The sequence below is a fragment of the Ovis aries genome, chromosome 3, assembly GCF_016772045.2.
Source record: "Ovis aries strain OAR_USU_Benz2616 breed Rambouillet chromosome 3, ARS-UI_Ramb_v3.0, whole genome shotgun sequence".
Taxonomy (NCBI): domain Eukaryota; kingdom Metazoa; phylum Chordata; class Mammalia; order Artiodactyla; family Bovidae; genus Ovis; species Ovis aries.
Window position 1 is genome coordinate 150,103,151 of NC_056056.1, and position 11,943 is coordinate 150,115,093.

At 44.7% G+C, this 11,943-nt stretch overlaps 1 protein-coding gene across 7 annotated transcripts in view; it reads left to right on the forward strand.

Annotated features, from left to right (window-relative positions):
* BEST3 (bestrophin 3) overlaps nt 1–11,501 on the forward strand; it is a 58,348-nt gene extending 46,847 nt beyond the window's left edge. For all 7 annotated transcript variants that reach the window (XM_004006467.6, XM_012174573.5, XM_012174578.5 and 4 more), the window contains one exon: nt 5,850–11,501. In XM_004006467.6, coding sequence (XP_004006516.6) covers nt 5,850–6,771 — 922 coding nt within the window. In that variant the 3' untranslated portion in view covers nt 6,772–11,501. The remainder of the gene's footprint in view (nt 1–5,849) is intronic.
* Nucleotides 11,502–11,943: the final 442 nt, after the last annotated feature.

The following is an 11,943-nucleotide window of genomic DNA, read 5'->3' on the forward strand; positions in this document are numbered from 1 at the left end:
CGGGATTTGACAATGTCTGCGAATGGCACCCAAAACAATATTGGGAGGCAAGTGAGGGCAGTCCCACCATCTGATTGGGTTTATCAACTTTCTCTCAAAAAACCCAGTTCCTCCTAGCCTTTCATTTGCCCTCCATCTACTCAACATCCTCATCTCATCGTTAAATGACTACAGTAGTCATCCCTTCCAACATGTTAATTGTTAGGTGGCAGCTTGGAGGTGTAGTAACATTTTAAAGGACACTCTTAAAGGAGAGAAGGGAGTGACCTTCAGACAGACGCTATTATTTCTTCCAACCATATGTAGTCAGTGGTACTTTAGAAATCATCTCTGAAAGTTTGCCAGTCATTGACAGAGTCCCTTCTCTATCGTCTACTCTTCAAAGCTTTTCCACATATATTATTCCTTTTGAACTTCCAAACACCCTTGTAAAACAAGTTGAGTATTGTTGTCATGGTTAGTTTCTCATACATCATACTTAGTTTCTCAAGCATGATGCTAAGCCACAGGGAGGTTAAGTGACTCTCCAAAGGTCACACAGCTAATTAGCATCAGCCTGGGCAGCAGTCATCCTGGCTCTGCCAGCTCATGAAATAAATTACCCACCTCACCACAGAGGTGATTCTCAAATTCCATCCTCTGGACACTAATGGCTTCATGGCACTTTCTATGAATGTCCTCCGGTCTCTAATTACCTGCCTATCTCAGTCCGAGTGAATTCCAGAACATAAGACAGATTTTCAGCTGACCTTCTCTAATATATAGCAATATAATGAGGGTGCTTCCATTCTATGACATAACGTTTCCGCTATAATTGTTTGGGGGCATTTTAAGTGGTGTTATATTTGGGCCTCAGGACTGTACTTATCCTGTACTAAAGGTACATTTAAAAAATCAAATGAGGAGGAGAAGAAAGTCTAAAAGGTCTTAAAAGGTGCTTGGGAATAAAGAATCTTCAATATATTCTATTCTGCGTTTGTTTTTATGTAATTGGCTGCCCTGGGTTTTAGTTGCAGCATGCAGACTGTTAGCTGTGGGATCTAGCTCCCTGACCAGGGACTGAAGCCAGGCCCCTGCACTGGAAGCAGAGCCTTTACCACAGGCAAGTCCCTATTCTGCATATTTTAATCGTTAAACCATTTTGTTCGCAAACCACAGTTTTTGTTGTCATATTGGGAACCATGACTGTCAGAGAAAGGAGATGGGCCTTGGGGGTTGGCGATGAAATCTTCCATCACAAAAACATTTGGAAGAGAGGTCATTAAGCCCATTGTGCAGGGGAGTTTCACTTTGGCTCTTTGATAACATGGAGAACAGGAAGGCTTCCTTCATCACTCCAGCATGTGGTTTGTAAAACTGGCCCCAGATCACAGACCACCAAGTGGTCTTCCAAAGACCCACTAAGAGGTCTTTCTGACTAATGGTATGGGAAGTTTCCACCTGAGGTTTCTTATCCAAAGCATTTTTGGATGAGAACACCCAACAGTGTTGTTCTCCATGTAGCTTTTCCTACTGGGGAGCGACCACCAAATGACACGGCTCTAGATAGGCCCTCCACTCCAGAGACAACCCACAGCTGCCCACTGCCCCTGGGGTAAAGTCCTAATCCTTCTACTTGGTATATATGACTCTTTATAATAAAGTCCAGGGCTACCAGTTTTATGCCTGACACTATTCTGTGTTGACACAAATCCAAGTATTTCCTATTCACAAACACCTAAATTTCCCTGCTGTCTCATTTGCTCAAGTCACTTTTTCCACCTGGAATATTCTTTCCCTTCTCTGATTTCCCTTCATCTGATTCCAATGCAGTGTTAAAGACAAACTCAACAACTTACTCTAGGAACTTCCTTGGGAGTACAGTGGTTTAAAATCTGCCTTGCAATGCAGGGGATGCAGGTTCGATCCCTGGTTGGGGAACTAAAATCCCACATGGATTGGGGAAACTAAGCCTGTGTGCCATACTGAGCCTGTGTGCCACAGCAAAGAAGCCAAGTGATGCAACTAAGACCCAACATAACCAAATAAATGCTTTTTTAATGTAATTTGTCCCAAGTTTAGCTATTTATAAACATGTCTTCTTCCTCCTTTTAAATTATGTTATATAGAGTTTAAGGCAACAAATGTGTTTGTGGTAGATGCTCAATGCATTCAATTAGGTATGTGGACAAATCTCATGTGTCCATTCCACAGTCTCAGAGGCAGGAAGGTGCAATAGGACCTCATGGGTAATCCTGCCCAATGTCAGTGGGTTAATCAGTAGAACAGCAGCAAGAACACTGACCTTTCTGGCGTTTACTCTTTGCAACTGATTTGTTTTTCTCCAGTGTATGACCCAAGGCCTTAATCCTTTGCCTCAGTTGAGTGTATACATCCACCACATCAGTGCATAGTTTAAAAGGTTTTCTATAGGGTTCACGAAGTTTTGAAGTAATAATAATACTAACATTTTTTCCTAGAAGATTTTATCATTCTTACAAGGTTGTGTGGCTTGGAAATAGTTAAGGGAAAAAATGAAGTTAAAGAAGATAAGCTTCCTTGGCGGCTCAGATGGTAGAGAATCTGCCAGCAATGCAGGAGGCCTGAGTTCAACCCTTTGCTCAGGAAGATGCCCTGGAGAAGGGAATGGCAACCCACTCCAGTATTCTTGCCTGGGAAATCCCACAGACAGAGGAGCCTGGTGGGCTACAGTCCATGGGGTGGCAAACACTGGGATACGACAGTGTGACTAACATTTTCACTTTAAGGAAAACAAATCCCAAATAAAAAGTCAAGATCCCACACGGAGGACAGAGGTCTGTCTTGTAAAGAGACGTTGTCAGGTGCGCCTCGGTTCCCAGGGCATGTCCAGCGTGGCAGTCTTAGGGACCCACTGCTCCCATGTCCTCCATAACTAAATGGGTTCCTAGAGCATGACTGGAGATCTGACCCAGTGAAATGCACCAAGTAGTGTCACTAAGGCTGCCGAAGCATGAACCTGGTGTTTCTCAAGTTGATGTAACAGAATCTGAGCTGTGCAGGCTGGAGGCTGGGCCAGAAGGCTATCTGGTAGCCAAGGGCACTGCCAGGGCTTTAGAATAACAGTACAAGGTGGTAATTGGATGCCATCCCACCACATTTAGCCAGTTAATCATCTCAATCATCCATCTTTTATTTATTAACATGGAGGAATGACGTTTTCTTTGGCCGCTCACTTTGCCCTTTCAGGTTACACCAATATTATGCTGTTCCAATTTTTTCCTCTCTGTCTCATAAAAGGCACCCAGTTTTAGCATCTTGTCACTGCAGACGTCAGTGTGAACGCTGGAATGGGATGGCCAGGTCACTATTGCTCCCAGAGTCAGCAGGAGCATCTGTATAAGAGCAAGTCTTTAAGTAGTTCTTTTGGAGCTTCCTTAAGACTGCACGTTCACGGAGATGTGAGACAAATCACCACGTGATCCAAGGCAGGAGCCTACCTTACTAAACAGTATCCCTTACTGTTATCTCAATCATCCATTTATTTCAGCCTTGAAGGAGAAGGTTAAAAATGGTAAGGTTATTTGCACATACGTGTGTGTGATCAGTCGTTTACTCGCTCCGTCATGTCTGACTCTTTGCGAGCCCATGGACTCTAGCCCTCCAGCCTCCTCTATCCATGGAATTCTCCAGGCCAGAATACTGGAGTGGAATGCCATTTCTTCTTCCAGGGCATCTTACAGACCCATCCTGCATTTCTTGTGCCTCCTGCATTCTGCATTGGCAGGCTATTCTTTATCACTAGTTCCTCCAGGGAAGCCCAGGATTACTTATTTTATGTCTCAAGGTTAAAAATTCAACAGAGTATTCTTCAAAATAGCAAATCAATCAGACTTAATCACCAGTGGAGCCCAACCACATTGCAAGTCCATACCACCTCCAGGGAAGTCCTCCTTCCACAAGTACAGAAACACAAAGCATGGGCAAGGAGTGATATCAAAGACCTCTGTGCAAAGAATATATTGTACATATTATTTTGTCCCTGGGCTCTACCTCAACATTTGACACTTACGTAGCAGACTTCATATAGAAGGGATTAAGAACAAAGGCTTTGGCGCTTATAGTACTTACAATTTTTTTAAGGGGACACATGTTTGAGAGGGGACCATTTTAACAATTATTTGTTGCTGTCATGTTGCAAATGTCTTTTTCCTTAACTTTATTTCAAACTCCATAATTGAATTTTCTGATGGAAAACAAGACGCAAGAGGTTCAGTTTGTGGAAACAGAAAGGAGTGTATATGAGGGGCAGAGTGCGTTTTGTTTGGCAGTTCTTGTGCTAGCATTTTGTCTTTGTTTTTAGCGCTGGAGGGCAGCAGGGGCAGCGACTTGGCAAGTAAGGCTCTAGTTAGCTTCATACTGTATTTACAGCCAGTTCAGTTCCGTTCGGTTCAGTTGCTCAGTCATGTCTGACTCTTTGCGACCCCATGAATCACATGCCAGGCCTCCCTGTCCAACACCAACTCCCGGAGTTCACTCAAACTCATGTCCATCGAGTTAGTGATGCCATCCAGCCATCAGCTATGGGTTAAAATATCTGTGATGCATACAGAATTAGCACTCAACTTCTGTTAAGAATGAAAGCTTAATGTCTAATTTCAAACATTCCCTGAACATACTTCCTCTGTCTAATCATACATTAACTTCCAGCAACTTTTATAAAGTATACACAAATGGATTATTAGGAGAACAAACAAAGGTTTTGGAATCAGATATTCTGTGTTTAGCCCTCACTAACTGTATATAGTCTTAATGAATCTCTAGGGCCTCAGTTTCCTCACTTGCAGAACGTGAATAATAACGGCACAAACACACACGGTTACTGTGATAATTGTTTGAATTAGTACATGGGAGGTGCGTGGTCAGTAAATGTTGGCTGTTGTTTGGATTGTCTTGAATTTAGCTAGGATCCTTTGTTTTGGGGGGTTATATGTACCCTGGGAAAACATGGCTTCAGTTCACCTGTAACAAAAGAGATCAGTCCTGGGTGTTCTTTGGAAGGAATGACGCTAAAGCTGAAGCTCCAGTGCTTTGGCCACCTCATGCGAAGAGTTGACTCATTGGAAAAGACTCTGATGCTGGGAGGGATTGGGGGCAGGAGGAGAAGGGGACGACAGAGGATGAGATGGCTGGATGGCATCACTGACTCGATGGACGTGAGTTTGAGTGAACTCCGGGAGGCCTGGCATGCTGCAATTCATGGGGTGGCAAAGAGTTGGACACGACTGAGTGACTGAACTGAACTGAGCTGAACAAAAGAGAAAGAACACAGATTATATCTTTTTCTTTTTTTAATGTCCAAGTCTCTAGATCCGTGATTTTCCAAATCTGGGCGGGGACCTCTGGAAATCCCCCAAGAACCGAGACCCCGAGATCCAAGTCCTTAAGGTCAAAACTATTTTCATAATAACAGTAAACTGTTATGTGCCCTTTTCACTCTTGTTTTTTGGTGGGTATACAATGGAATTTTCCAGAGGCCACATGCTATGTGATGATGTCATCACTGAGTTCATGGAATGTGTGCTTGTACATTCTTGTGCTTTTTTATAGTCCTCAGGCATCATTTCCAACACTGTAAATAGCAGTAGCTATAACCACATAAACCAATCCCTCCAGGGTACTCAGCCACTTTTAAAAGTGTAAAAGGTGACCCAAAAGTTTGAGAACCTCTGCTAGATTATCTCACATTAAAGTACCCCACTCCCTCCTCCATTTCAAAATCTGTCATGTGAAAATAGCACACTCGGGCCTTAATTTTGAGACTCTGCTTTGACTCCCAAGGTCAAGCCCCTGAAGCTGCTCTGCCTGCATTTTGTCCTCATGTGTTTCAGGCTGTCTGGGTCCGACCTGCCGGGTGACGAGTGGCTGTGGGATTTTGAGAAGCACGGTCATCGCCGTTCGGTGATTAGAAGAGTCAAGAGGTTCCTGAGCGCTCACGAACACGCCTCAAGCCCCAGGAGGAGAAGCTACGGGAGGCAGGCCAGCGACAGCTCCATGTTCTTCCCCCCGAGCGGCCTCAGCCCTACCAGGGATCTGCTGGATGTGCCTCCAAGAAGCCCTCACCGTGCCTCGGCCGCTGGGAAGCACCCCCAGTCTCCAAAGGGAAGCCCCAAGCTGCGCTCCAGCCTGGGAGAGCTGTCCACCATCCGAGAGACCAGCCTGAGTCCACAGTCCAGCGTGAGGGGCTCCCCCACCAAAACGCCGCAGGTCCCTGAGGTACTGGTCACAGCCACCGAAGCACCAGGGCCTGCGGCAGAGCACGACCACCACGACTCCACGGCCTCCATCCAGAGCTCCGACTTCACCGGGGTTCAGCCCAGCAGGCCTGGGCAGCAGGGGGACCCTGTGGGGTCAGTCCCGTTCTCCTTCAAGAAAGGGGTGCCTCCTAGGGACCCTCGTTCCCAGACTGTTCCAGCCAAAGCTGAGGAAAACAGCCTCAAGTCTGCCTCTGAGGAGGACCCTCGTGAGAAGGACAAGTCCCCCCAAAAGTGGAGGCTCCTGGACTCCAGCCGCACCTCCCTGGCAGGCCTGAGTCTGGATCCCATGAACCCTGAGCCACTTCCTTTACTGGACCCAGAAACATCCTCAGAGACCAGTGGAATCACCTTTGCGGCTGGTTCTCGAGTCTCTCCTGATGTGCTGTATTTAATAGAAGACCTAGATACGAAAGAAACGGATATTGTAGAGTTCAACAATGAGCAGAAGGAGGAGTCTCCCAAGGGAAGGCCAGAACGTTCTAGGACCTGGTTCTAGCCCAGATTCTTACTTCCCCAAAAGTTCAAGCAGTAGTTCCAGAACATACCTGGGTGCTGGTCTTGAAACGATCATACTGTGTAAGCTACTTAAAACTTTGAAGGGCATTACGATACTGACATTATGGGAAGATCAAACACATTCATGCTATCTACCACAAAGTGACTTTCACGGAAGTTACACAGACCACAGTGATGTACCTTAAACAAATAAGGAATCATATCAATTCATAGATTGTTATCAATTATAAATTCATAGATTGCCTTATAAATTCATAGATTGTTAAACTGTGAAAAAGGCTTTATACATCCCAGTCCGATCCCCTAGTTTTGCCAAAAGGGAGACGAATGATTCTCTCTTCCCCCTTTTTCCCCCTTTCTTCTTTTCTTCAGTTAGAAGAAAGTCATAAAGACAGGGAGATGGATCATATGATGCCTCAAAGGCCCCTTGCTAATGCTGATTTCCCTGTGTGAGGCTTTCTAACCATCTTACTCTGCTTTCTATAACTATCATCATTTCCTAATTCTTAAGTTTCATCAGCATCAGAAAGCTCCATCTCCCTTCAGTTTTCTTTTCAATTTTCAGGACTTTATTTTCCTCTCATCTGCCTTTTATCTCCTCATCCTTTTATCCTTCTCATCCCCCTAGTCTTTCTCCCGGAGAAGGCAATGGCACCCCACTGCAGTACTCTTGCCTGGAAAAGCCCATGGATGGAGGAGCCTGGTAGGCTGCAGTCCTTGGGGTCGCTAAGAGTCAGACACGACTGAACGACTTCACTTTCATTTTCACTTTCTTGCACTGGAGAAGGAAATGGCAACCCACTCCAGTGTTCTTGCCTGGAGAATCCCAGGGACAGGGGAGCCTGGTGGGCTGCTGTCTATGGGCCACACAGAGTCGAACACGACTGAAGCCATTTAGCAGCAGCAGCAGCGGTCTTTCTCCCTCTCCAGTGACTCTATTCCCTCCCCTGCTTTCAGGTTGTAACCTTTCCTCCGGCTGACTCTGTTGCTTACTTCCTGCCATGATTTTCAAGGAGGTTTTGGCAAAGTTTCCGACCAAGCAATTGAAGTGTCAGTAAATCCAGCCTGACTTCTCCCAGCCTCGCAGGAAGGGGCGTGGGAGCTTGCTGTGTCCCGACCACCCCCTCTCCACCGTGGCCATCTCCTTCTGCAAGCTCTCTTAGGTCCTGAATACTGAAGAAGCAGCGAAGCCATGAAAACTGCATAACCAGATGCTTCAGAAGCAAATAACAGGGTTTGGAACTGTTCCACTCAGACTCTTTAAGTAAAAGTCCCCATTATGTCACAACACGAGACCAGTTACTATGTCTGGCAGGTTGTCTGGGATGAAGTAGGGTATTGGAGCTGGGAGGTTAAGGGAGTCCAGGATCACAATGGGGAGGGGACGCTGACTAACTTCCTCCAAGGAGTTCTTGGTCTTATCGTTGGGGGCTCCCAACTTTGCCCGGAAGGCCATGTCTAAAGAATGCTGCTCTATTTCTGTCATATGATGAAGCTTGACTACAAGCTTAAGAAACAAAATAATCCTAATTGCTACCACTTATTGAGTGTTCACAAAAGCACGTAAAGTTCACAGATAATCCTACTAATCCTTATAGGAATCCCATGAATTGATATACTATTATCTCTATTTTTTTTTTTGACCTTGGCTATGGAAGTCACATTTATTTTTTAGTTTTTTAACTTATTTTTTAATTGAATGATAATTGCTTTACAGAATTTTTTTGTTTTCTGTCAAACATCAACATGAATCAGCCACAGGTACTATTTTTTACCTATTTTTACCTATTTTTAAAAGGAGTCTTTCATTTCTTAATGTTAGTTGTTATTGTTATTCTCTTATTGAAATAATATGCCTTAGACCAATGCTTGTTTGCTTTCTTTTTTTTTTTTTATTTGACTGCATGTCATGTGGGATCTTAGTTCCTGGACCAGGGATTGAACCCCAACCCCCTGCAGTTAAAACCATGGAGTCTTAACTACTGGAATACTAGGGAAGTCCCTATCTCCATTTTAAGATGAAGGAAACAGAGGCTTTAGAGAAATAATTTGACTAAAATTACCAAACTAGGAAATGGCAGGGCTCAGATTCAAGCCCAGGTTTCTCTGACTCAGAGCCCACATTCTGGTCCAGCATGCTTCATCCCTGATGCATGCTCATCCCTGTTGTCTGTAGGGCCCTGAATCTGCCAGGACTTTGCCCAGAATTCTGGAGGATGCCCCACGGGAGCCGAGCATAAGACTCTCCAGCCGCGGAGGCCTGTCCCAGTCCTCCCCATTGAAGTCTACCTTGACCTTTTATGTATGCACACAGGAGGGCAGTGTTCCAGCATGAAGCCTAGCCATGGTCCTCTTCATTTCCGAGGACAGAAGAAAATTAGCAGAACCCTCACCACCCTTCCTCAGCTTCTCCCAACAAGTAATGTTATATATAGCACGTTTTTACAAGACATGGCACCCAGTGGGCCACCCCAGCTGCATGAGAGCAATGACATTTACTTGAACTAACTTTTTGCGAAAGGCTAAAAGGTCATAATATTAGAAGAAATGGTATCCATTGATGGTTCTCTATATCGGTCAATAGTGTTACACCTGGGAAAAGTACCCACATTCCTGAAGCATTATCTACAGACTATGAAGTCAGGCCCCAATGCAACAGGGCTATGACACGGGAGCCCTAACCTTTCCCACACTCTTTTCTTTAAATACTTACTTGTTTATTTGGCTGCGTCCCATCTTAGGTGCAGCATACGGGCATCTCTAGTTGCAGAGCACGGGCTTCTCTCCAGCTGTGGCACGTGGGCTTAGATGCCCCATGGCATGTGCGATTTTAGTTCTCGAACCACAGAGGGAAACCAAGTGCCTTGCTTTGAAAGACAGGTTCTTGCCACTGGACCACAAGGGATGTCCCTCTTCCCATCTCTAACTGCTATTTTCTTGGATGTTTCTATTTAAATCTTCTATTCTCTTCTCTTTGGCTTTATCTATTGCTCAAATTCAAATAAGCTTCTACTTAGCTGCTTTTGAAATATAATCAATTTCTGTCCCTAAATCCAAGGTGATAAATTATACACAACTACAATCATACATTTTGTGGAGGACTAGGAGGGTTCATTTATCTCTGCCTCCCTCCAACCTTTATACACCTTTGTCCAAAGAATTATTTAACTTCCTCAGTATTTCATCAAAATTTGAGGTGGCCCCTATTTCCTCCTTGCACTGAAAACTGAATAATGGCTCATTCAATGGGTCCATGTGGTTGAATTCAGCTATAAATTCCAGCCAACAGTTGCCTAGATCAGATGAAGAAATTCTCTATAAACTATAAGGTGAGTTTATAGAGACAGACCGAAGTGGCACAAACAAAGTAATTTCTTCTCCTGTGCCTGATTTTATTGTCTGCCTAGCCCATTTTCACCTAAATTCTGGAAACTTCCACCTGCTGGACGAATGCTCACAACAACCAGCAGCTTAGTCGTTTGGGCTTATCCTTTCCAAGAACAGGCTCAGCTCTGCTCTGCATTAAATGTAATCTGCAAGCCAGAGGTGCAATGAGGCCAAGCCCTACTTATTGCATTCTCCTCTGTTCTCCAGAAATGACAACTCTGCCCTGTTCCTGAAGTCCACAGGTCAGTAAAGATAAAGGCCCAGGAGCTTTTTCTCTGTCATCTAAGAATTTAGGGATAACTGCCCACTCCAAAACAAAGAAGGCCGTTCTCTCCTCTCTGTAATGGTCTTGTCTATTTCTTGCGTCACGCCTCCACTGCTCCAGGCATGCACTGCAGTCCAGTTCAGCTAAACTCTGTAAAATATATTTTAAATAGAATGGAGAAATATATAATTTACCATTAGTCTAAAGAAAAAATTCACTTAACCTTCATGCACCACTCTTTTTTAGTGTTTCCCCCTCTAGCTTCCTCCTTTTCCAGAGAAACTGATTCAGTCCTCAGTCGTCATTCTGAGACCTTCCTATCACAAACTCTGCTCTCTGAGCATCTGCTGAGGCCAGATAGCCATGTGGTGTGAGTGACTGAGAACCAGACGCTAGTGTGTGGCTCCCCTCCCAGGGGCTTTGTGAGCTCAGTGAGCTCCCTCCTTCTGTCTCTCATATTCCCATCTGTGGAATGGGTTCTTCTCTGCCCCACCTCACTGGCCATCGTGAGGAACTGAGGGGGTTTATGTGAAAGGCAGGGGGCCCAGGCAGCACTGTGTGGCTGAGGGGCCTGACTGGGAATTGAAGTCTCCATGGATCAGGCACCAACTGCAGAAAAAAGACGTCAGTCATTTGCTCATCAGGATCCCCTGTTCTCCAGGATTCTAATCTCTTCCATCCAGAAAGCTTGCCGTTTCTCTTTGGGCTTCATTTTTACCCCTACACACTTCTTGATGTCTCATACATCTTCCTTTTCTCCAGTTTTTCTCATTTCTTCAATCCCCACAATAGACCAGCCTCATCACCATGGTGACAAACTCTGCCCCTAATCCATTTTACGTATCAGTTCTCTCAATCAAAATTTGGAACTAGAAAATTTCCTGGCTGTTCAGTGGTTAAGACTCTGAGTTTCCACTGCAGGTGCTGTGGGTTTGATCTCTGGTTAGGGAACTAAGATCCCACAAGCCATATAGTGCAGCCAGGAAAAAAAATGAATTAGAACATGAAGATGTTCTAACCTAAAATAAATAAATAAATAAAGTGGAACTAGAGAGTGATCAATTGCCTTTGTCCTTTTCACTATAATTCTAGAGGATTTAACACTCTTTTTTGTTTTGCTTTCTTTGATTTTTTTATTCTCTAGTTTTGGGGAGTGGCAGTTTCCCTCTAGTTGCTTCTCATTGCAGTGGTTTCTATTGTTGCAGAGAACCGGCTCTAGAGCGCACAGCTCAGTAGTTGTGGCACGCAAGCTTAGCTGCCCCTTTGCATATGGAATCTTCCTGAACCGGGGATCAGACCCATCCCTGCATTGGCAGACAGATTCTTAACCACTGGACCACCAGGGAGGTCCGAGGATTTAACATCTCTGGTTTGCGGACCCTCTTAGGGCATCAATCTTCCTAAACCTGGCCCTGTATCAGTTAAGAGTGAATAATAACTACGACTGTAAAAGAAATTTCCAAGCGAGAGCAAAATTAAAATCTAATTCCCTTCCCTCTT